Source organism: Falco rusticolus, chromosome 8, assembly GCF_015220075.1.
Source record: "Falco rusticolus isolate bFalRus1 chromosome 8, bFalRus1.pri, whole genome shotgun sequence".
Taxonomy (NCBI): domain Eukaryota; kingdom Metazoa; phylum Chordata; class Aves; order Falconiformes; family Falconidae; genus Falco; species Falco rusticolus.
The window spans coordinates 3319570-3345059 of record NC_051194.1 but is presented as its reverse complement, the minus strand read 5'-3'; the positions used below and the strand labels follow the sequence as shown (position 1 = coordinate 3345059).

General features: G+C 46.8%; 2 protein-coding genes across 10 annotated transcripts in view; one reads left to right on the top strand and one right to left on the bottom strand.

Annotated features, from left to right (window-relative positions):
• The first annotated feature begins 1610 nt into the window (after positions 1-1610).
• Positions 1611-18357, top strand: SKP1 (S-phase kinase associated protein 1). 4 transcript variants are annotated; one of them, XM_037396462.1, is made up of 7 exons: positions 6604-6734; positions 9388-9484; positions 11982-12055; positions 13250-13393; positions 14046-14186; positions 14967-15028; positions 17752-18357. In XM_037396462.1, exons 2-6 carry the CDS (start codon positions 9388-9390, stop codon positions 15000-15002), a joined length of 492 nt encoding a protein of 163 aa, XP_037252359.1. In that variant the 5' UTR covers positions 6604-6734; the 3' UTR covers positions 15003-15028; positions 17752-18357. The 4 variants fall into 4 exon arrangements, with proteins under 4 accessions (XP_037252358.1, XP_037252359.1, XP_037252357.1 ...); XM_037396460.1 differs by lacking the exon at positions 17752-18357 and adding an exon at positions 16901-17109; XM_037396461.1 differs by lacking the exons at positions 6604-6734; positions 17752-18357 and adding an exon at positions 1611-1710 and having other exon boundaries at positions 14967-16220.
• Positions 17709-25490, bottom strand: part of TCF7 (transcription factor 7) — a 74019-nt gene continuing 66237 nt past the window's right edge. For 3 of the 6 annotated variants that reach the window (XM_037396452.1, XM_037396454.1, XM_037396455.1), the window contains one exon: positions 17709-21811. In XM_037396452.1, the coding sequence (XP_037252349.1) occupies positions 21511-21811 (301 nt within the window). In that variant the 3' untranslated portion in view covers positions 17709-21510. The remainder of the gene's footprint in view (positions 21812-25490) is intronic. The other 3 variants (XM_037396456.1, XM_037396457.1, XM_037396453.1) reach the window with 3 other exon arrangements.

Sequence of the window (25490 nt, the reverse complement as noted above, 5' to 3'; positions counted from 1 at the left end):
AACTGATAATTGCATAATGGATTAGGCCAAAAGGCTTTAGTCTGGCTCCCAACTGCCTTTATTTTTCAGGAGTTTGAAAAAACACCCACCACTGCCCTGCCTTAATCATGAAACTTGCTGTGAAACCCCCTTTATTGTAGCAGTCAGTGCAAGAGTGGTCAGTGACCACTGCTCTTTCTGCCTCCTTATTTTATAAAGAAAAAAAAGGGGTGGGGGGCGGTGGAGGAGCTGTGTCTGAGAGGATCCTACAGCATTCATTCCATGCTTGACCCACTTTGCAGGCAGCATCGCTCCTTTTCCACCACCACGTTTCTCCTTGGGGAAGCGGAGAACCGCAGCCACCACCGCTGAAGTGGGGATGCCTGCCCAGGAGAGGGGGTGCCATGGCTCCCTGGGAGCCTGTTCTCCTTTCTTCCCTCTCTCAGCAACAGGCTGGTGATGGGTTCTCTGTTGTGTCTGGTCGTGAATTTATCTAGTTTTAGCTAATCCATCTCAAAATGTTACTGGACTGTCCTTTTTCCTCTGCAATGTCTTTTAAAAATGCTTTGAATTAGACTGCTTCTGAAACATGCTGTATTTATTCCCATGGACTTTGAAACCGTACAGCAACTGCTCTTTATCGTCTGTGGTGTCATAACCAGCCTGGAATCTGCTTTTTGGACTTTGAATAGCTCCAAGGTTGAAGACTGGTGCCGTGCAGCCCTATAAAGCTAACTGTGCTGGTTTTGGCTGGGACAGTTAATTGTGTTCCGGGTAGCTGCTACGGGGCTGGTTTGGGTTTGTGCTGGGGAGGGTGCTGGTAACACAGGGCTGCCCAGTCCCTGCTGAGCGGGGCTTACACAGAGCCAAGGGCTCTGCTGCTCCTCACCCCACGCGCCAGCGAGCGGGCTGGGGGGCACAAGGAGCTGGGAGGGGGCACGGCCGGGACAGCTGACCCCGCCTGACCCCAGGGATGTCCCCTGCCATGAGCCTCGTGCTCAGCACATAGAGCTGGGGAAGGAGAAGGAAGGGGGGACGTTCGGAGTGGTGGCGTTTGTCTTCCCCGGCCCCTGTTAGGCAGGATGGAGCCCCGCTGCCCTGGGGATGGCTGAGCACCGGCTGCCCTGGGGAGCGGTGAACGGGTTCCTCGCTTCGCTCTGCCTGTGCGGCTTTTGCTTTGCCTGTTGAACTGTCCTGATCTCAGCCCCCGAGTGAGTTTTGTCACTTTTACCCTTCCAGTGCTCCCCCCATCCCGCCACGGGGGAGTGAGCGAGCGGTGCTGGGGGCTGAATTACCAGCCGGGGTTAAACCATGAAACTAACCTAGTTCACTTAGGCTCACGCTTGGTTATCAAGGATATTCACAATTTTTTTATACATTGCCGCTTAAGACCGCTTAAAGGAAGCCTGCTAAGCGAGTTCTCCAGATCACCTAGAGCAATCCCGCTCCTCCCGCAGCGCTGGCGGGACCCCGAGGCCGCTCGCAGCGCTCCCGGAGCGAGCCCCGGCGCCACCGCCTGGCCGTGCCCGCCCCGCCGGGACCAGGACCGGGACCGGGGCCGCCCGCAAGGCTGGTCCCGGCGGCGCTGCCCGGGCAGGCGGTGGGTGGGTGACTCCGTCGGAGCAGCCCGAGGGATCCGAAAGGGTGCTAGGGCACAACTGGTACAGAAATCTCTGAGTGGAGGTGGAGTGAGGATGAGGGTAGGAAGTAGATGCTGCAAATACGCATGAGGTAGGTGTGTTTCTGTTTTTAATCTTCCCCCCATCTTTAGTCTTCTAAACTCTCTTGCATCCCTGTAGTTATGTAAGGGCAATGAGAGTGGCATTAGGGAAAGAAACAGAAGCTGGTAACAAACCCCACAGCTGGTGTCTGCTCGACAGGATTTAGTTACTGGGGTTTGTCAGTCTATCGGTGTTAACTGGACTCTCATCCAACCGGTGGCCTCTGCCACCTGTTGTCCTGCATTGCTGGGGTACAACCTGGATGGAAAGCAACAGCACCTCGTGGGTGTTCCTGTAATACAAGTTTTGATCCATCATAGAACCACAGAACGGTTTGGGTTGGAAGGGACCTTGAAGACCACCCAGTCCCACCCCCTGCCACGGGCAGGGACACCGGCCACCAGCCCAGGCTGCCCCCAGCCCCGTCCAGCCTGGCCTCGGGCACTGCCAGGGATGGGGCACCCACAGCTGCTCTGGGCAGCCCGTGCCAGCACCTCGCCGCCCTCACGGGGAAGGATTTCTTCCCGCTATCTAAATCTCCCCTCTTTCAGCTTAAAGCCATTTCCTCTTGTCCTGTTGCTTACACGCTCTTGTAAAACGTCCCTCCCCAGCCTTCCTGTAGGCCCCTTTAGGTAATGGAAGTTGGAAATGCAATAATGACCTTTTTCCAGAGTTGTACTGAGAACAAGAATTTTCCTATTCTGTTGCTGCATTGTTGCAAGATTGCTTTAAACAGCACTGGCACAGGCCTTTGAGCTCAGCAATGTCTTTCTACCAACTCTCTCACATGAATAATTCTGATGTTTTCTGGTTTGACACTAAACCAGGTTGTTTTTTGTTGTTTTTTTTAAACTTGTTGATATAGCTGCTTGTTTTAAAAAAAATTCCTCACCATCTGTATTCTGGGGGGGGGGGGGGGGGGCGGGGGGGGGGGGGCAGAAAGGATTTTTTGCAGCAAGTCTCATCCTCCCCTACATGTGGATTAGGTTCTTGTTCAGATTCTATGTTCACACCTCACTTTCCAGCAAATCATTTTGGGCGCTCTCTGCTAGCGCAGCTGTGCTCTCAGGACTCCTCAAGTTCAGCCCTCCCCAGCATCCCATCCCTGCAGCTCAGGGAATCCAGGCTGAGTTCTGTGAAGTTTCCCAGCTTGTTGATGGAGCAAAGCTGATCTCTTTCAAGCCTGGTTCTCATTAGGCTTTGACAATCCCACGTCACGCTTCTGGTATTGAAAAATACTCAGTGTGTTATCTCCATAGTCTCTGAATTCCCCCCAGCAACAAAAAAAACCCCAAAACAGTTTCTCTGTAAAGTGGAGAATATGAAGTGTTTTGAGGGCTGGGGGTGGGGGGGTGGGGGCACAATAAATTTTGCCTGAAATAGCCAGGAAGAGAATCCGAGAATCCAAGGTCGTGGAACAGATGCAGCAGCACTGTGTCTGGGAGGCTGCTCCCTAATGTTCTGTGTGTTAAAACCCCCTTCCCCCTGCTGCTGCATTGCTGTTCAGCTAGCTGTGCCCGCAGCCCAGGGATGCTGCAAGTATGTAGGTCATAGCTCTTCTGGATCTGATAAGCATTAAATCAAGCTTGCACTGATCTTGGGTGCTCCAGTCTTTTCAGGTATTTGCTTTAGTGTTAAGCTTGTCCCTTCCTCTGGGTTCTCAGTGGTAAAAGGTCCTTAATTGTGATTTACCTATGGCTCATACGTGGTGTGATTATCTTTATGGCTCAGGGTGGCAATGCTAAGGTTTATGATTATTTGCATTGTGACGATTACCTACGTGCCTAACAACTGAAACTGGGCCACCCATTTTTTGAAAAATCTTTTTGCCTTGCCGCTTTAGTGAAGGATGGGTCTTTTGTGTTATTAATACTGACTTACTTGCAGCACTTTGGCTATCAATGCTGCAGCAGCTGCTTTTTCATGACAGATAACAGAAAGCATCTGGACTGGCTGGGGAGGTTCATTGTACGATATGTAGGGCACAGTGGGAGGTGGCCGTCCTGTGATTAGAGCCTATCTATGACAGCCGTCTGCCACTTTTTTTGGGTGTGGGATGTTTTTGTTGTTTTAACTTTTCCAGAGTTCTAATTCAACAGCTAAATTCAAAGTCCACTGTGGACTGAATTTTCTCCTTCAGAAAGTTATCTCAAGTATAAAGCTCATCAACAGTATCGCTTCAAATTAACTTCACATGCAGACCATAATTAAGCATGGAACTTAGCTTTCTGCCTGTTCCTAGATTTTATTAGATCTCTCTGGTGTAGACAGCAAATCCCATCCCCCCTTTGTGGAGCCTGATTCGAAGTCCGAGAGCTTGTGCTTGCTGAACAAGAGCCAAATCAGAAACCTTGGTCTTTGGCAACATCAGGAAGGGGATTTAGGATTTGCAGATATGTTTTCCACAGACCATGTTCTGTTGTAGTCTGATCCTCTAAGCTAAGGAGTTTTAATAGAAATTAAAAAAAGAACATTATAGGAAAATAAAGGCAGTGGTGGGTTTTTTTTTTAGTGCAGTGAACGTGGTTCTCATCATTGGACTAAGAGATGGAGTGACTTAGGAAGAGGTAAATGTGATGACGGCACAATCAAAAGGTCACATTTGGCATAGTTTGGAGGCTTCACATATCTATATGTGATACATATGAATTAAAAATATGATAACTAGGTCCTCATAAATGGTGAACAAACAGCTTATCTGGTTACTAATACTAGGATCTTTGAGGAACCTCTGCTAGCATCAGTCTGTTGTATAAGCATTACCTGACATCTTTGGGTGCTCCCTCAGCTGTTACAAAGAGTTTGGCTGAAGTGCATGTTACAGAAGCCCACAGTAATTCGGGCTAGAAGGGACCACCAAGGTCCTCTGGACCACATTCTCAATTTAGATCCATCTTCAAAGTCAGATTGGGTTGCTCAGAGTCATCTTCAAGCATGCTGTAACTAACGAGTTGCTCGGCATCCTACAGCCCAAGAAACAAGATTCCCCCATCAGGCAGTTGTCTCTGACAGTTCTGTGGAATGTTTAGTGAAACCTATTTAAGTAATAGTACGTGATGTAGAGTAGCCTCACTGTCACCTGAGCTCTAAGAGATTCTTCCTGGCTGCGAATCTGCATTTGAGTTTTCCATCTCTCCAGGGAGTCAGCCCTAACCAACAGACTATTTAATATTAAATACTTCTAGTGTGTGTGGTGTCGCTAGTTATGTCATTCAGATAGAAAATTAAGGAAAAAAAGAAAGAAGACTTGATACTTCTGTGGCGAGGCTCCTGTCCTGGGCTGTGGACTCTGAAATGAGCAAAGCAAGCTTTTTAACTGAGAATTTCTGAATCTCAGGAAAATCCTTTACATTAGAAGGTATTTTCTAGTGGGTCTGGCTGTCATTTGTTCAGTAAGGTGTGGGGCACAGCCTGGGACACCCTGAGACCACAAGGAAGGGGAAAACTGTGACTTATGCCACTATACTGTTGTTCTGCAGTGGAATGCTGCTGCTGGTACCAGTCTGCTTACAGACAGCCTGGCTATGTACGCACTGAAATGCTGTGAACACATTCTTCAGTTCTGTAGACATCTGCAACGAAGATTTCAAGTAAAGCAAATTGTCATCATCATCAGTTGTCACTGCATAAATATTTTAACTACCTAAAAGCCACTTTGCCATGGACAGCTGATGCAAAACTGGGCTCAGCAGCAGAGCACAGGGCAAATTCTGTGTGACAGCACCACGGACACCTCATGGTTACTTTGGTGCACTCATACCCTGCTCTGCCTTCCTCACTTGAGCAAAAACCTTCAGATCCCTCCTTTCCTGAAAATCCAATCCTGAAAACCTAATGCCCGTCACTATTGACCCCATGCTCTTGACCTTTCAGGAGATGTTAGGTGGGGTGCTTGTGCCAACGCAGCACTGCTTTGGCTGCATCCCGGTGGTTCCTGGCTGCTAGTCCGTCCTCGGGCCTGGTGGCTCCCTGTGCACTGGTGTCTGGAGATGCTTCCATGGGCTTTGGCCACGGGCAGAGCTGTACAGACCAAAATTCCTGGTGGGCCCCAGGGCAGATGTTCAGTGGTTGCTTGTTAGACCTAAATCTATTTCCAGCAGCGTGAACTGTCCTGAGCCGTTGCTGAGGCCAGCAACCTGTTGTTGTAACAATCTGAAATTACCCAGTTTTTCAGTGTAGCCTTTTGGTTAAACTGCTTTCTGCGTCCGCTGCAGATGGCGCTTCGCTAGGTTACTGCGGGGGGGGGCTGCCAGGGGCAGGAGCTGCCTGGCCCAGCTCCCTGCTTCAGGGGCCCTCGCGGGGGGCTTGGGCTGTCTCCCCGTGCAGCCCCGCTAGGAGGGAGATCCCCAGCGCGGGCTCTCGGTGACAGGTCCCCGCGACTCCGAACAGCCGTGTTTCGGTGCACAGGATGGCCGCCGTGCCCGCGGGCCGCTCGCTCCCCCAGGAGGGCACCCGGCCGGCCTCCAGCTGCCACAAGCCGCACCGGCGGGCACCCCTCGCCATCACGGGTGCTCTCCACGGGGACACCGCGCTATCCCCCCACCGGGCGGGGGTCCCGGCCCGGCCTCCCCCCGCAACACCGGGCCGGTGGCCGGGGCGGCCCCTCAGGCCCGGGGGAGGCTGGGGGGGGGGGGGGAGGAGACGCCGCAGCCGTTGGCCCGTGCGAGGCGCCCCCGCCCATTGCGCGGCCCCGGGGCCGCCCGCGCCGCTGCCTGAAAGACCCGCCGCGCGCCGCCCCGTCCCGCCGCTGCCGCCCCGCTGCCCCCGCTCCCCGCACCCGGCAGAGGACGGCGTGGCCAGTTTCTTTACCGTCAGCTGTTCTGGGCGCCGTTTAGGGAGGCGGGTAGGGTGTTTCGGTCAGGCGTTCGCTGCGGGCAGCCCGGCGGTTGCGAGGCAGTGAGCGGCGGGTCCTTGCCTCCTCCCCCGCGCCCCTTTCCTCCCGCCATATAAAGCCGCCGCCGCAGTTGGGCCCTGAGCGCTGCCGCCGCCGCCAGGTCTAGTCAGCGCGGAGTCGGACGCCACCGCCGCCTCACGGTGAGGCCTGCGGGGCTCAGGGGGCTGCACGGGGGCGGCGGCGGCGGTAGGGTCCGGGTGGCGGGGCCGGCTGGCTGCGGCAGGCGGGCCCGGCCCGGCCTGGCGAGGGCGGCGGGGCTGCCAGGTGCTGGTGCGGGCGGGCTGCGGGGGAGGAGGGTGTGCACTGGGGGCTGAGCCCGTCCTGGACGCCGCGGGGCTGAAGCGGGCGGGGGGTGGTGCTCCCCCACCCCGGGCCGCGCCGCACCTGCGGAGCCCGGCCGTGCCCGAGGCGGCCGGCGGGCTGTCCCTGCCGCCCCGGCGGAGTGAGGCGGGCTGGGGCCGCGGCGCTGAGCTGAGTCAGTAAGCGCGGCCCTACAGCCGGTGGCACCGGGAAGCGGAGGGGAAGGAGCGAGCATCCATCCGGAATAGCTCTGGGAGGCAGAGTTGCCCAGTAGCGCCGTGTTAGATGGCTGAGCTCTGTGTTTCAGGCTTATACATGCAAATTACCGTTGTAATTCAGGTTTGGCTTTTGACGAGCTCCCAACCTGTTTTGCTGTTGTTGAATAAAGCTTTTAGGACTGGTCTGCTTAGTCACCCAGCTGTGTTGCTGTCCAAGGCCAGTCTATTTCCAGAGCTGTACTGCAGTTTGCTAAAAAATGACTTTTTTTTTTCTTCTTCCTCCAGGAGATTGAGCTCTGTGATATAAAAATAATGAAATATGGCTGAAATCCTTATCCCTTATCAATGATGAGGCAGTAGATTAGCTTCTTTCGACCTGATTCTGACCCATAACAATGACCTAAAGGTCTTGCAAGAAATGGGTTTGGGTGATACAAGGGTCTTAATGCAAATATTCTTCAGGGGCTGGCCTTGCAGCATCCCTGCCTTGCTGGCTCCGTGCTGCTGCATTATGTAATCCTAGACACAAGCACGGGAAGGCTGGCATGTGAAGCTGGGTTTGTTCTTGAGTGCTCTCAGACAATCACTGCAAGAACAGATGCATTAAATCTGAAATTTATGCCTAGATAAGTGCTTGGTTTTTTTTTAGAGCATCATTCAAACTACCAACTCAGAACTATGCTTTAACATGGATTTTATTTGTGCGTGTGTGTGTTTGTATCTTTGGAACAGTCGTGACTGTGCCCCTCCAGAACACCCATCTTAATTAGAAGTAGTGCTGTCATATCATTTCGTTACTGGGTAAATATTAACTAACTACTTGCTCTGCCAAATGGAAATTAAAGCAATGAGAGCTTCAGACTGGTGTGAGCTGCTTATTAAGCTTTGTGTGCTTTGGCTGGCCTCCACTGGACTGGGTTTGTTGCAGTAGTGTCAGGCTCAGCCATAGTGATGAGCTACTGGAGGCATTCAAAAAGGGGTAGTGTAAGTTTGCTGAAAGTAGTCTAGCTAATTCAATTTTGGTAGTTAAAGTACTGTAAGGAACTAGCATGCATACTTCTTAGGTTTGGTGGGAGAAGAACACTTGAAAATTAACTTAAATTGGTTTGATATTCTCTGTTCCTGGAGCTCCTCTTTACAGTGCCTTCTGGGTTGTATTTATATATACATGCTTTAGAGGTCCTCAAGGAGATAACTTGAGGGAAAGAAAAAAACCCACCCAAAACCTCTTGCAGTGGTCTGCTGCTAACAAACATTTGGAGTGGTAAAGGAACTCTCAACACATCCTGCCAGTTTGTTGAGAACGGATTAATAAAGTTTATGTGGCCAGGCACTTAGGATTATCATGTCTTTCAAGTCAGTTGGTTCAGGTGCAGTGATACCCAAACAGACTTCATGTGTAGTTTCAGGCAGAAGTTGTAACCTACTGGCTGCTGCATCAAGTGCATTACTTCTGGGTTTGAGTTGTAAAGTATTTGCAAAGATGCGTTCTTGTAAAATTTGATTATTTTTCAGTTATAACTTCTTTGCAGTCTGCTGCTTCTGTTTATTCTTGGTCTTGTTACAGTTTGTTTGAAAAACTTTGTTAAAATGCAGAGTCATCTTAGCCATTCTTAATGCTAACAAAGTGCTCATCTAACTTGCTACTTTGTAAGAGTAGTATTGAGTGCTGAAAGACTCTCTTGTAGTGATATATTGCTTTTTAATCTCTTCAGAAAAACAAATGTTTTTCTGAAGGAAAGCTGTTGATCCTGAGCAATCTGTCTGTCTGACTCTGGGGCAAGGGAGGCTGGACCTGGCTCTGTCTAGAGGGGTTCCTTCCAACCTCAGTTTTGTGATTCTCTTCCAGAGGCTTTCACTTAAATGAAGTCAGATCTCAAAAGTAGCTTGAGTAGTCAAAATGAATAGCAATTGTTTGGATTTGAAGAGAAGGAAGTTTTTTTTGGAACTGTTGTTGAGTTAATTCAAAGGAAAGGTAGCTCTAGTGTTGCATGGAAAAAAAGTAGTGCTGTTGGCTAATGTTGTATATTTTATGCTTTAAAATTAAAATTCTCTTAAATTAGTGTTAGGCTTCTACCAATCCTGTTTCTTAAGCATGAGGATTAATGAATTTAGGCCTGTTGATTCAAGCAGTGAATAATCTGAGTATGCTTTAAGTGGCACTGGGCTATCTGCTGTTGGTAAGAAGCAGTATAAATTAATGTATATCCTCAAGTCAGCAAAACCTGTAACATCTGCTGAATATTGTGTGGAAATAACTGTCCTTCTCTTGTAGATGCCTTCAATTAAACTACAGAGTTCAGATGGAGAAATCTTTGAAGTTGATGTTGAAATTGCAAAACAGTCTGTAACTATAAAGACTATGCTGGAAGGTAAGAGTGTGAAGCCTTGAGGCCCACTAGCTCGTGTGGAGATAGCAATGTATTCAAGGAAGCCTCTTGAACAGTAGCTGTGACCAAAGGAGACAAACTAGTACTGTGCTGAAAATGGATTCTCAGTCCTGTGAAGCAGCTCGCTGTCCTATGTCAGAGCAGCTGAAACAATTGCTGTTGTAGCTGGAACTATGTTTTGGGTGGATGTGCTCTTGCAAAAAGCTTAAAGTTCAGTCCTCCTGTTAAGAGCACTCACAGGGAAGCTAGTAAAATAGAAGCACCCCACTGCCTTGCTTACAGCCTACTTCAGTTTTGTAAAAGCTAAGCAAACAGAACATCTCATAATACTAAAAACTAAGGTTATTTAATCCTACAAACCAGCCTTATGATGTAAGTATCTTTTAAATGGGGTGGGAGATTGTAAACCAGTGCAATGAAGAAAGAGCTAAAGTGAAACCTATATTGTGGATGCAGTTGAATTATTTGGGATAAATGCTTAGTTCTGATCTCCTGCTGACATAAATTTGAAACAAAAGAACTTGTGGCGGGGGAGGGGAAATCTGCCAGATGGCTAGGATACAGTGCAAACTGTGTCTAATCCCTCTAGTGCAAATCCTCATTGTTTACTGGTGGTTTTTTCCAGTTTTTGGGTGTATTCATGAATTAACTTAGAAAACAGTCTTTCTGTAGATGTAGTTAAAATTATGTTCTTGGGTATAAATCTGTGTCTGGTTGTGACACCTTATTTCACCCTTATTTTTACTGGGTTTATGTATACTCCAAGCATTGAACACTTTCATTCTGTTAGTAAGATGCTGTTGAACATGACTAGCAACACGAGGAGGAAACATAGCAGTTGGTTGGATTACGTTAGGAAACGCAATTCTCAGTTTTCTCATGCAGAAGCTGTGTCACTGCCGGTGTTTAGTGACACTTGGGTGTTGATGAAAGGGAAGTTACACGTGGTAAGTGTTGTAAGCTAGGCAATGTAAACTAGCCTCTCACTAATCTGGGTGAGACCTGATACTCTAGTACAGATGAAATGCATTTGCAGTACAGCCGGTTAAGCATCAGTTAATAAACAATGTTTTGTGTGTTGCCTGCTACAGTTGAAAAGGGAGGAGCTGAAAGGTGGGGTTGTCGAGCATCATGGGACCACCAATGAAGTATTAATTTTCTGATAACAGATGAAATTGCTGTTTTGGAGGTGGTGGGGGCAAGCTGAGCAGAGTTGACTGAACTTGAGATATTGCTTGAATTATTTCCCCATACCAACAATTTTGGACTGGTTGCTTGTTACTCTAGTATCTGTCACCATGTTCAAAGTATGCATTTGAAGTTTCCATTAATTGATGTACGCAGTACCCCTTAATGTCAGTATTTTAGTTTCTGAATCTATGAAGTTAGTTTTTCCAAACAAAAGGTAGTACTAATTAATATCCCATTAATAACAGTAGTTGACTTGCCTAAATACAGAAGTACATGCTATTTTAATTGTGCACAGATTTGATCAGTGATGCCTGTGTGACAGTCATCTGTTCTTAAAAATGAATTTCCTTGGTGATGTAGAATTGGCTTATCTGTGCATATAATGAGTGAAGGTCTGCATAGTTACTAGATTACATAACTAATTACAAGATGTTAATCTTTGACAGCTGGGGTGTCATCCAACTGTTCGCATTTGTGTAATAAAAAAGCATATTCTCTGATCAAAGATGGGTAATGTAGTATTTGTTCTGCATATCAAGTACAGATTTTGTTTTTCTCATTTTTTACTTTGATTCCTTAATCATATCAAGGGGTCAAAGTGACAAAGTTTATCCAAATCTGTCTTGAGCATGCTGGCAGTCTTTGAAAGCAAGGAGTATTGGAAGCGTGCTTTATAAATGCTTTTTTGAGTGAAGGATTTATACTGCTGTCTTAGCATGTGAACTTCAGCCGATGAGAATCGGTATGAGTGCTTCGGAGGCCAGATAACTGGCATCTCTGCACTACAGTGAAGTATTTACTGCTCCTGTAGAAGACAAAACATTGTCTCTACTTACCACAGTAGATCTGAATTCTTATTAAATAAGAAATGGAATGGGAGATCTCAGTTGGAACATTTCGGTTGAACTTGCACTTTGAACTGTTGAAAGTGGTAAAAATCCATACATGTGTCCGATTCCTCCAATGTCTCCTCTTCCCAGGACACTGAACTAGCAGGTTCTGCTCTGACAAGTAACTGACCGCTTAACTGGTGGTTTGTTGATGCTCTCATTTGATGAGGTAGCCTGATTAGCCACTTAGCCTAAACTTGGTATAACCTTGTATGTGTAATGCAGCTGTGGCTCCACAAAGCTTTCTAAAAGGTACTGGCTTCACCAGTTAGAGATCCTTTGCTACCAATCTGTTCAGCCTCACTGTTAGAATAGTGGAGAATTGGTGAAGCAGCCCAGTTCAGAAAAAGAACAAGTGGCTTTGCCTGCTGATTGCTTAGTCATCTTTCCATTTTTAGATCTGGGAATGGATGATGAAGGTGATGATGACCCAGTCCCTCTTCCAAATGTTAATGCAGCTATCTTAAAAAAGGTAAGATGCTGAAAACAGTAGGGTTATGTGGCAGTAATGAAATGTGAAATTCATGTTGGAGTTGGGTATTATGAACTATTGTATTAAAAATATTCTTCCTGTGCTAGCTACAAGCTTAACCAATTTGGGGTGCATGAACCTAGGCATCTAGAGTTTCTGAGAACTGGGATGAGGCTGGTAGGCAGATAATGGCAGAAGACCTACAGAGGTGACCTTCTGGAACAGCAGCTGGAGGCCAGACAGGCTTCCTAAGGTGCTGAAGTGGTGCACACTAGTATTCTGTGGTATTAAAGCACTGATTTTTTTATTGGATTCTGTGAACTGAGGTGCCTGTTCATGAGATCCAAATGTTCAGAGTAAGGATTAAGGGATTGGTGGTGGTGAGAATACTGGCAGTAGCCTGCCTGTGTGGTAGTCACTGTGTGCACTCAATGGTATTAAATTGGGTAATAGACCATGATTACTGTTGGGTCAAGGGAGAAAAGCAAAAAAATACGTTGCTGTCTTCTAAGATGCTTTTTACTCTGAAGTAGAAAGTGTTATGCCAAAATAAGCACTGGACTGTTTTGGGGTAAATAAATGGTTAGGAATTATTTCCTAGTGAAAGTGCACATAAATAACTTGTGAAGTCTCTTGGGTTGGCAGAATGGGACGGGATTTTACTTGTATCGTGTGATGAAATTGCATGTTCCCAAGCTAGTGTTTGGTTGTGTGTGGTTTTTTTTTTAAAAGGCAGACTTTTGCCAGGTGAACTTTGCACTAGGGTGAGCATGTTCTGCTGATAGCTGTTACCAACCACTCTATGCTCTTCCCCTGTGTAGTGTTCTGTTTAATAAAAATTGTGTCTCTGCAAACAGATTAGACACTGCAAAATGAGGTTTAGGTTTTCTTTGTGCAGTCCTGTGTGTGCTAGCACAGGGTTGAATAACTTTAGAACACCTGCAGCTGGCTTTTAAGATCATGAGTAATTAACTAGCTACTGTCTCAGATGGGATTCTTGAAGGCTGTTGTACTCCAGGACTGGGGATCAGTTGTTCTAAAATTATAATGTTGGGTATTGGAGCATGTTCCTACGTGATTCTAATACGAATCTAGAGGAAAAGGTGCATTTCTTCTGAAATGAAGGTAAGTTATAGTTGGGGCCCAACAGGAGAATCATTTGGATAAAACTCTTAATATCAAAACTGTAATTAGGTGATTCAGTGGTGCACCCATCACAAGGATGATCCACCTCCTCCTGAGGATGATGAGAACAAAGAAAAAAGAACAGATGACATCCCTGTGTGGGATCAAGAGTTTCTGAAAGTAGACCAAGGAACGCTTTTTGAACTTATCCTGGTAAGTTCGTTCATGAAGCGTAAAGGCTATGCCTGTGGAGTGTGCTCTGCGAGTGCACTTCACAAAGTCTTTATGCTTCTTGAATAATTTCTTCATTGGGAAGGGGATGTGGGGAGGGCAAGTTGTTCTGGCTAATACTGGCTCAGATTGTTGAGGAGGTTGGAATGCTTGCTAACCTAATGCTAGGCATTAATCTAGACCTGCTCATTTATCAATTAATATGCTTTTCTGAATATGGGGCTTGTTAATAGATGATGTTACTGGAGATCCGCATACAACTTAAACCCTAGCTTTGACTTCTTAAATCTGTCCCTTGTATGGTACTGTGGGGCAGCATTAGTTGTCTTGGCTAGTACTAGCTGGAATAGTACTTCAACACTGAAGATCTTGGATGATTGTAGGCTTCTGAAGCTCTTTGTAAAAGGGGGAGCAGGGCGGTTGTATCTTCTGTGGTACAAGTAACTTTCCCTTCTGTTTGGCAAGCAAGTTTTAGGCATTGTTACTTCAGAGTTAGCTAGAAGCTTCTTAAAGTGGAGATGATCTGTTTGCAGTTACAATATTCTACAACTTCAGTGTAACTGTAACTCTGGTAGTACATCTGCAGGGGCAGAACATCGATATGGAGGCTTTAAATTTGAAAACTCTTCTACAGGCTGCAAATTACTTGGACATCAAAGGTTTGCTTGATGTCACATGCAAGACAGTTGCAAACATGATCAAGGGGAAGACTCCAGAAGAAATTCGCAAGACATTCAATATTAAGAATGACTTCACTGAGGAGGAGGAAGCACAGGTACTTGATCTAGGTTTAATTATAATTTAGCTGGGTTTTTTTGTGCTGAATTTGTGTGGCACTTCATGATTTAATGTGTGGTGCAACTGACCTTTTAACAATGAAGGTGAACTAACACACCACCCCCTGGTAATTGGGTTGCTACTAGTGGAAGACCTTTTGGTGCCTACAGTGCTCACAGTCCATTACCTGAAAAGGTCAAAACAAAGCATATTGATTTCCTGGCTCGGAGGTGTGTCTGGTAAGGAAGCATGTAGGATTGTTTTTGGGAGCCCTAGTTAGCCATTTTGGAGCTGTGCTGGAGATGTATTGTTGCATGTGGTTATAAAGGTAAGATGTTTGGATTCTCATCGTTAACTAATGAACTCATTGATCTTAAAACTTGAACAACAAACCAACTGCAAAATAGCAGAGTTGAGAAAGATTGGAGTAAGATGCCTTGTTTAAATATGAAAGTAGTGAATCGTACACATTGGTTTGCCTTCAGTGCTGTGCCATGAAACAAGCGATTTAGTCTTAAGCTAGTCAGTTTCCTTTCCTTGGTGGGAAAAATTCTGTTTTGATCAAATCTAGGCATGAGAAATACATTTCTTGGCTTATATTGATAAACAGGTCAGTTTCTGGAAGACTGACTTTCTAATTGCAAATGCTACATGAAAAATTAAAGCTGCTTCCAGGTTTATGCCTTCCTGCATAATAAGTAAGTAATCCTGAATGCTTATGGCTATTTACAGTTAACTCTTAGAAGTTCACTGCAACATATTAATTTTTTTTTTTCAGGTACGTAAAGAGAACCAGTGGTGTGAAGAGAAGTGAAGTACTGTGCCTGACACTCGAACACTGTAAGGATTGTTCCAAATACTAGTTGCACTGCTCTGTTCATAATTGTTAATATTAGACAAATGCAGCAGCAAATGAAGTTGTGTTAGCAGGATATTGTTCCCTTTGCATGTGTAGTGTTTTTTGAGTACAAATTTAAATCTTCTGAGTTTTTATTAGTGTAATTAGATGTCTTTTTACTTTACTCTGCAATGAATAAAACTGAACTAAGTGTGGATTCTGTATGGAAAGTAGCACTTCAGCTGTTCAAGTCCAGTTACAGTGCTAAGGATTGACTCCATTGTAAATAAAAACACCTATGACTTCTCCCTCAAGAAGAACAGAACACTTGTAATTACAGGGTATTGATATCTTCAGAAAGAAAAACAAACTAGAATGTGTCTTGGGGCTTGGGGAGCTAGGTAAAGTTAAGTTACTGGATTTTTTCCAAAAACATTGTGGGGAAAATTAGTGTTACTTAAAGCTATATAACTTTCAAGATGGTTCTTGTCCTGCATTTAAAAAAAAAAGGAAAAAATATTTGACCACTTTCTTGTCCTGTTAGTCTTGCCTTATAGACAAGTGAAAATGTGATCTAGCACTAAGCAAGCTCCTAACAGTTAAATTTTAATACTTCAACCATGTCTTGAAGACCTGCCTCTAGCTGGTAGCAAGTGAAAAGTGTGTTGCTTTATGCACAGGATGGATGTGTTTTTATACATGCTACTGTGGAAAGTGGAATCCAGATTTGACCAAAAATGACTGACACTACCAAAGTTAATATTATTGACCTGTGCATGTCATTAGTGGCTGGTTTTTAGGCAATTTTAAACAACCCTTGTGATGTAGCTCTTTAAAACATGGTTTCATGTGTCCACAGGAAATCTTACGCCTCTGTATGCGATACTTCAGCTTGTAGAGACTTAACTATTGCATACAAAGCTAATGCAATATCAAGCTTAACTTCTTTGGACAAAGCCACTTGCAACTAGTTAAACAGTAACTGGTTTTCTGATTTTTTTTAATTTTTTTTTTACAGTTCCCTTATAGGGAGTAGGGGATGGTTGTGTTAGATCTTTGAGGTGTGCTCTTAGCTTGTATTGCATTCCATTCTCTGTATAAACCTTAGAGTAGAGTGAACCTTAATAAACATTACTTATCTCACTTTAAATAACAGTGTTTCACTTCTGAATTAATAAAGGGCTTTTAAACTTTTGTTGGCAAGTGGTTCTAGTTGTTTGTAACTAGACAATCTTACGGTCACTTAGTGCTATCGTACACTCAGTACTAAGGCAGTGGTTAATTGAAATAAAACGGATGTAAAGACTTTGAATGACTTAAGCAAGCCACTAGTCACAGTGGGCAACTTCTCAGATTAGGTCGGAAGTTAAATAGCAGGCAATCCAGATGGATAAATTTTTGATGGCTTACCAGCTTTTAGGTAATCTTTGATGTAACCATCAATGAAAGCATTTATAACTCTCTAAAGCAGCATTCAAACCCATGCTTTGGATGCAGCTGCTGCTTACATCTGCTTATTCATGAGGTTGCTGGGCCTGCCTTTGTGCTGGTGGGCATATTATATGGGCGTATTAGATACTGTCAGTGGGCATAAAATACTCCAGTGCTAGACTTGGACATGCTGGAGCTTTTGCAGCATCCTGTATTGCAAACAATACACCTCAGTTTAAAAGTGCCACTAGAGAAAATCTGATGATGATTCTTTCTGTGGTTGTATAATATTCAGCTTCTCTTGTATTCTTATGAGATAAGTCAGTCTGTGTGAAATTAGTGTTTGAGAACACACTAGTTCATCCTTGGAGTGCTGCGTTGCTAATACAGAAGCCTGTACTGTAATTGTGTTTAATGATAGAAGCCTATATAAATTCCTTCAGGTGCTTGTCAGCAGACTAGGATCCCTGTTTGTCAGCAGCCACTGCCTCGCATGATGCCTTGCTGTGCTGTAGGATGAGGAAGAGACAGACACCTAGTTTGCCTTCCTCATTACCTTGCTTCTACTTTGCTTGCCATACCTGCATAAAACACACACCTGTGATCCTGTGGTAAGACTTGCTAATTATTAAACAGCTTGCCTAAAACATCACCCTTGGTGGTCAAATGCTGTAATGGTGGAGCTTCTGCTGAAGGTCCAGGGTTTGCCAGGTGGCTGTTGACACTGATGCAAATGTAGAGGGAGGTACAGCATAGCAGTGTGCAGAAGAAAGGGCTAGTCTGTGTGGTGAATGCATTGTATAGCTTTGACAGATTTTTAATCTTAATAATCTGGTAGTTTGGATTCCATGCAACTTACATTCTTCTAATTGAAGTCCCCCTGTAGTACTGTCTCAGACTTACCCAGATTCAAAATCTGTAGCTGCCTGACACATATGTCAGTATGAGAAAACACCTTTTTTTGACCTTTTTTGGTCTCTGGAGGTTGTGTTACCTCTCAGTTGTTACCCACTCTAGCAGTATGAGTGCTGGGCTGTAGAGAATGATGCCCTTCGTGAAGGTGCTGAGGCAGCTTGTGTACCTCTCTTGTGAGGCTGCTGTGTGTGCTCTCTAATTCAGCTGAACCCAATAGTTGCCTGCTGTTGTAATAGACACCAGCTGTGTACTTGGAAACTCTTACTTGGAAATTCTTGAAAGGGGGAGAGACTGTCCAATTTCCCACTGTTAAACTCTGTTACTGTTTAACTTGTACGGTGCTGCCTTAACTTTTTTCTTTTTCTTTTTTTTTTTACAGTCCCAGCATGATCAGGGACAGCTCTTGGCCAAAGTGATTAACAGTGGGGGTAGGGAGAGGGAACCAAGGTGTTGGTAGGGACTGTAGAAGAAGGTATTTTTTTCTTAGTCTTGGCTTAGTATTTCAGTCTTACCCATTGAAGATTATTGGCAATTACTTTAAAAACTATACACACAAATGCAGAAGGAAAAAAATGCAGGAGTCCTCTTGAATCAATTCTAAGAAATAGTTGTTTGAGAGTTTGATAGGATTATAACTTCCAGTGGCCTATTTTGAATAGCCAGTCTGGCAATTACTTTATTTATAAAGCTATAAACATATTTTTGAACATAAAAGCCAAAAAATACAAACTCAATGAAGTAAAAAAATTACAAGTGATGGGTAGTCATTGGACAAATGAAAGTACAGCTGCAAAACATTTATCCCTGCTACATACATACAGTGGTTTTACTTGGTTTAATGAAGTGGTACTTCCATGACTTCTACATTCAAACTGATTTCAGGAATTCAAATATGGAAGTGTTGAAATTGCTGTAAGAGAACTAAAAAAAAAAAGATCTTGTTGTGATAAAAACTTAAGGGTAACGTTTTCCTTCTATTAAAAAAGTATTAACACAAAATAGTAACACTTCATAAAGCATTTCTAAAGACACTTTTTTGGTATTAAAGTAACTTTGTTTTGGCATTGGTTGTCAGCCATGGGACATGTAACAAGTTGGTCATGGTCACTGTTTTGTCTTGGACATGGGCAGCTTAAAGGTCTCTTGTGTGTTTTGGGAAGGAAAAAAGAAATGAAATTTTCTCAGTTACACCAGTATAAATGGAACACGGTGCAGCATACTGAGCAGATATTCAGAGTTTATACTGCAGTAGCTGAAAGCACCAGGGTAAGGTCTGGCTCTAAACCTGTCCCTGTAGAGCAGAGCACAGGGTCAGAACAATGCTGTGTCAGAAAATGAGTGTAACCGCTCCAGCGGTGTGGCTGTGGCAATGCTGCTGTGCCCGGAGCGCACAAGGGTGGGCTCCCAGAGGCGGGCCAGTAGGTTTCACTAAGATTTGCAGGAATTGGATGGAATAGCAGTGATGGGAGGAGGGTGTAATACAGACAGGCCTTTTGCCGGTCAGTGTGCCCTGAGCCGAGGCAGGGGTCCACAACACCATAGAGGGGCTGAAGTAACCTTGAAATAATAAATGGGTGAAAGTCCTGGTGAATTCTGAAATGAATGATGGCTGGTCTGCGTACGCTGGTACTGTCTGGGCATGTGGTTTAATACTGTCCAGGACTTTCCCCTACATTTCCTCTGGTGGCGTTTAGATGCATCTACTTTTTCTTTTATACCTGCCTTTGCTTTGCTGCTAAGTTACGTGTTTGATCCAACCACAAAATACCAATCGGGTATTAAGTGATGCCAGCTTTACACCCAGTGTTGAGTTATGCTAGGTCACTGCGGCTTCGTCATCTGTGGTGTTTAGAGTAGCTGACACTTGTACGGCACCTTAGTTCAGAGGGGCTCAGTGACAAATGGTAGCTGAGACATAGCTGGGGGTTCTTTTAACATTTTTTTTTTTTTTTTAATCAAGTGATAAAGAGACTATGTCAGAGCTGGGAAGAGTCTGCTGAGTTCCTCTGTTTAGCACTGGAGCATGCTGTTGTCTAAGCTTGCTAAAATAATTTAAAAATGAGCAGATTGCATGTTGATCTAGTGCTATGTAATTAACCCTCTGAGTGCAGTAAGTACATGACTAAGTGTACAGTTGGCAGTCGATTCAGGTAATGCTACTACTCTAAGGGTTAAAGTGATTCAGACTTTAAAATCTTCAAATGTTTCAGGTTTGTACTCATAGCTTTCATTCAGTGCTTCTGAACTTACTTTTACACAGGAGAGGAATAAAGCAATAGATTGAGATCTAAACTAAAACTGGAATTAAAAAATCTACAATACTATAAGCAAAGCTAGCTAAATAAAGGGAATAAACCTAAAGCTGCTCTACAGACTAATCAGGTTTTTGGTTTTTTTTTCTATTTTTTTAAATTTTCAGTCTTTGAAGCATGAACTTGTCTAAAAAGTTATGTTCAGTCCAATGTAAAAAATTAGGGTTTGTGTTTTTGCATTAAGAAAAAATATAAAAATATTTTGTACATTATAAAGGTAATCTTAAATCTCTTGCAGTTCTACAATAATATTACTACACAATTTGTATTCAGTACTCTGAAACCTATTCTAGGAAGTAGAAAAAATAGGACCCCCCCCCTCTCCCTCTGTGGTGTTATATTTCTCTTCAGCAGTCTAGCATGTGCAAGCAGGAGGAGATCTGCACTGGACTAGATTATGGTCTCTGTGACAAGTCTGTAAACCTGAACTAAATTAAGAACTTGGATTAATTTGGGATTTACATCAGTTTGGGGAGATCGCAATCTGTCCACAGTGTTGTTTTGTTTATCAAGCTCAAAATATAAATAAAAATACCAGAAACTAGTAAACTTTTATAAGCTGGAGAGAATACATTAACATTTGGCATCATGGGGGTAGAGGGAGGATCTTTTAGAAAAAGCTAGAATAAGGGTTTTTTTAAAAGTTACATGCCAAATAATGAAAAAAAAAAAAAGGTTCTGATCTTTCTGAGGGTACGTACGGATGAATGCCTGAAGCGAAGAGCAGGGTAGTGTGCCACTCTGCTGCCAGACTGCCAGAGGGAAGGAGAGAGCAGAGCGGGTGGCAGAGCTTGCATCTCTCCTCCAGCCTGTCTGCTCATGGGCCAGCAGGGACCCCTGCCCCGTGTCAGCCTGCCGGGGCTGGGGCCCCCTGCCCACCGCTGCGGGTGGGTCACAGCTGTAGTAGCAAACTGATTTGTGAGGCTTTGCCCAGCCTCTGGTGAGGTTTCTGGCTGTCCATGTCTGCAGTGGGCAATCCCTGACAGCGAGGGAGACCCTGCACCTGACACAGTGAGCAAGCGACCGTCAGAGCCTCCAGCGGCCTGTCCAAGCTCCTTTTACCATCTGGTTGGTGCTCCCTTTTCCTCTGCCGTGCCACATGCTCGTGGCATGGGACGTGTCTGCGCAGAGACCTGCTACCTGTAAACAGTACCTTCCTGTTCCCAAACAAGAAGTTAAAAAAATTGGCCTCGTTGGTTTAAATATTTCATTTCTCTATTACCTGGTCAGATCAAAAAGCTAGCATGGCTACATTGAATTTTCAGAGATAAGGGCTTTTAAAAAATGCTCCTAGTCCAGCTTTTCCAGCTCTGTGGTATCACGGCTGTGAGAGGTGTGTGAGTGGCTACACGTTAAAGCAGCTGGGAGGGCAGGCAGGGGCAGCCGGCGCTAGAGCGATAGCACCTACCATCTACTGCGGCAAGCTGGGGAGCTGTCTGCTTTCAGCCATAATTGAAGATAATGCAGTAAAAAAACCAAAACAAAAACCCCAAACAAATGAAAAAAGCAGCACAGGCCAGGGACAAAAGGCTTGTTTACTCATCAGCACTTTAAATTTTGGCAAGTACTTTTTTTTTTTTTTTTTTTTTTTTTACCTTTTCTTTTGAAATCAATTTCTGTCTTTAACACCACCCACCCCCCAAAAAAAACCCCACCAAAAACACCACCAAATGAGTTTTCCAGCATCCTTAAGTCATCCTGTTGCCTAACTTTGCACATTTTACAGTGAGATGGGGAATTTGGATGGGCCTCTGGTCCTGTTGGGTGGAGCCAGGTGGGAGAGCACGGAGCGCCCAGCGCCTCGGCCAGCGCGGCTGGGCGTGGGACTATGTCCCGCTGGAGGCCACGCTGTAGGCTGGGGACTCTGCGGGCGCAGAGGAGCACCTGGCAGGCAGTCTGGAGGAGCAGGAGGCAGTTTGGAGGTGAGCGGAGCCAGGGAAGGGGTCAGGCTGTTCTCTGTGTGCGGAGTCAGCGGGGGCTGCAAGCTTGTCTGAAGGAAAAGCAGAGGAGATGCATTGGAGTGTGTCCGGAGGAGAGGGAGGGGAGTCTATAGCACTTCCATCGGAAGAAACTGGGCTGGCACAGCGTCCTTCTCCTTGTAAGTACCGAATGCACTTCTTTTTCCTCCTGAGAACAGTGGAGAGAGTTACCTGTGAATACGGGCCGAGGCCACGGTTGCACACCCGGCGCGCAGCAGCGCTGGGGGCTCGGTGGTCCCTGTGCGTTTCCCACCGTGGCCGCCAGGCGGCGCTGTAACGGCGGCCCCGCAGCCGGGACCGGGGGCGCAGCGCGGCCGCGCAGCAGCGGCGTGGGAGGGGGGGGGGGGGAGGGCGGGGAGCAGCGGAACGGCGGTGGGAGGCTTCAGCCGCGGAGTGCGGAGGGGAGGTCGTAAAAACGAGCTTAAAAATGAAAAAACGGGGGTAAAAATCTAAATAATGAAAATGAGAGTAAAGTCGAAACAGTAATAATGAAATCAAAGCAAGAATAAAAATAAAGTAACAAAAATGAAAACAATAAAAATCAAAATAGTAATAAAACAATTACGAAAATATTAATAAAGTAGAAACAAACGAAAATAATAGAAATCAAAATGAAAAAAGCAATAAACCAATGAAAATAAATCATAAAATCAAAACAATAAACAAAAAACAGAAACGGTGAAAGGTAACCAAACAATGAAAATGAAAACAATAATAAAAAGTAATACTAACAATAATAAAAGTACAAGCAATAATAAACAAAAAAAATCAAAGCAATAACAAAACGTAAAAGGAGGAGGGCATTTCTCACCAGCTGCTGCCCCGGCTGCTCTGCTGCTGGGAGGGTGAAGCAGCTCCCGCTGGGGTCAAGGCTACGATGTGTCCCCCGGGGCAGAAGCCCCCTCGCCTGCCGCAGGGGGCACAGGGGGCACGGGGGACACACATGGGACATGCTGGCAGCCACGGCGTGGGCAGGGCACAGGGGACACAGGACCTGCTGGCAGGCCGTGGCACGGAGCTGCCATGGGGGCAGCCAGCCCTGGGCTGTGCCCCGCTGGGCTGTGCCCCCCGGGCGGGCAGCCCGGCCATGCCCAGGGGTCCGTGCCGTGCCCCTGCCGCCATCTTTGGCTGTTCTCCTCAGGCCGCACAAGCCAACTCAACATCCGAAGCTCTCAAGAGCCCGTTCCCAGCGCCTGCCTAGGCCCTGCGCAGCACCACCGTCCGCTCTGCCTCCTGCAGCAAAGCCCCCGGTCCCGCCAGCCCTGCATCGCCCAACCCTTCCCGTTTGCTCCCGCCGCCGCGACCGCGGAGCTGGAGCGCCAAGCCAAGGCTGGGCAGGGAAGGGACCGGCCTGGGGGGACACGGCAGGTGGCTGCCCACCAGCTCGACCCTGAGCCTGTCGGAGGGAGCCCACCGGGCCACTGGCTGCCCCGGCAGAGCTCCCGCCCGTGGCTCTCCCGGACTGCTGCCGGCTGCGCCCGCTGCCTGGGGAAGCGGAGGCAGCGGTACAAAGCGTGCCATGGGCAGAGGCTGGAGCGCCAGCTCCGGCGGGAGAAGGGCGCCTGAGCAGACCTGCAGCCCCATCAGTGGCCGCTCTCCTCCCCTGGCCCTGTGCTTCTAGCAGAGACCAGGAAGGTCCCAAAGACAGCAGCACTGGGGCAGCGGGGACCAACCCAGCCTTCACCCCCCAGTTCCCCACTTGTCCCTGTTACGACTGGGGGGGTCTCAAAAAGCCAGGTCGCACACCGTCCTTGCTGTAACCGCCCCCCTGGGTGATGCTGCCGGTCAGCTCTGCCCGGAGCCCCAGCTGCCACCTCTGCCACCACCCCGGCCAGCCAGGGCTCCTGTGCCCCTTCCACCGCTGCTCAGCAGGCTTTCCTTCTCCTCCTGGGACACAGCCCTAACGCCACCTGCCACCGGTCCTCCAGCATCTCAGCAGAGTTTTAAAGGAAAGAGCTCTCAGGATGTCACCTTAATGGCAGCGAGGGAATAGTCCCTCTGCTGTGGATGGCATTCATGACTTTACAGCTAAAACAGCTCAAAAGAGCCTCCTCCCCCCCCCCCCAGCCCCCGCCCAGCTGCCTCATTTGAGGCAAATGGATCAGCTGGAGAACTCGCTAATGCGGGCGCACACCTTTCTTTGATCTTCCTAATGAAAAACTAGACACTGTTAGAATATGTATTAACTAGTCCAGTATTAAACATGACTTCGCATTGGATGCGAACAAGAGAAGTGCTATTACTGCTGTCAGTGTCATCATTAGCCGTGGTGACCCAATTAGTGCCATATGAAACACGACAGCCCTGCTTTAACTCAGAGGTTGTTTTACACGGGCTGTGACTCCCCAGAGCAGAGAAGCCCAAGGAGAAGCTGCAGGACAGAGAGTTTCAATGACCTGTTTGTGATACAAATCTATCCATCGATTCACTGATTTGATTTAAAATAATGGGGGGAGGGGAAAAGCAGATCTGATCCTAACAAAGGGGCCAGGGGGCTCGCTGCTGTGGTGATCACACAGCCAAGGGGCTGTACCCCTCCCCCTTTAGTTGCTACAGCACCCTGGAGCTGTTTGCCCCGGGCAAGGGGGAGAAGGGTGAAAGCTCTAGAGCAGGAACACCCAGTTTCAAGCAGTTCACTTCTCCTGTGGGGTGGAAATCCTCCGGGGAGTTGCTCTCCGCATGGCGAGCAGAGCACGCAGGACAGGAGCCCTTGAGGCAGTGGCAGCGCATTAGTAGGGGGAACCGCAGAACGGCTGCGACCAGCCAGGGGTTGAGAGGCAAAGGTTAAAAAATAAAAGCATGCTAAGGTCTCCGAGCACTTCAGCAGCCTGTGTTAATTGGGAAGCAGCGCAGAGGAGAAGCTGAATTCAGAGAGTTCAAACGAAGGCAGAGCGAGGTTGGGGGAGCTGCCCGCAGAGCTGCAGTTGCGCTCGGGGCGCTGGGCTCGGTGGCACTGCCGGGTGAGGGACGGAGGTCACAAAAACCCCTCTCTGGGCAGTCGGGATAAAGTATTAATGAGACGTTAAGTGAGCTCTGTCTGGATTCTTAATCAGTTAAAAAATGGTGCTTGATGATGCTGTCCAGTGTATAAAAGGCGAGTGGGGCAGTTTGCTGTTGCACAGCACCCGAGGTTCGGGATGCGGCTGCAGGGAGGGGGTATATACTCACTCGGGCTCAGCGTGGGGACCCGAGCTCGGGTGCCAGCAAGGGCAGGGGCCAAGCACCATCAGGACTCTGCAGGGCTGCGCTTCAGGGTTCATGTTTGGGTAGGCTAAATGAGTTCAGTCACTTGAAGCTGCACTTAAGCACTTCAAGCAACACTTCCAGTTTTTGCTAGAGTCCTCAGTGCACTGGTATAAAAAACATGCTATGAATCGTAGCCCTCTGCCCAGGCTGGAGCCTCTCTGTGCTTTGGTGCCCAGGTCCAGGGGCCCCCCAGGAGCTTTTTCTGCCTGGCTGCATTTGCAGACCCCGGAGCCAGGTAGCACTTGGCTCATGCACTGAGCTTCTCTATCACCTGGCCACATCCACTCTCTAGAAGCCCGAGGCACAGGGCACTTGCAAACTGTCTTGCTGCTTGAGGCCGTCCCACCTCGCCCATGGTGGCTACTGCAAAATTTCAGGGCCATGAAAAGCTGGATCTTGAAATACCCAGCATAAACAGGAAAAAAAAAAAAACCCATTAACTACTCACTGCTGGCCCTAGGGTGCTATTTATGCGATAGGAAATCTCTAACAGGGGAAAAAAGCCACACATCGGGGTCACAGAGGTCACCACCCTGGAAATAAGCTTTTAAGACCAGGGAAGTCCATCAGCTGAGATACAC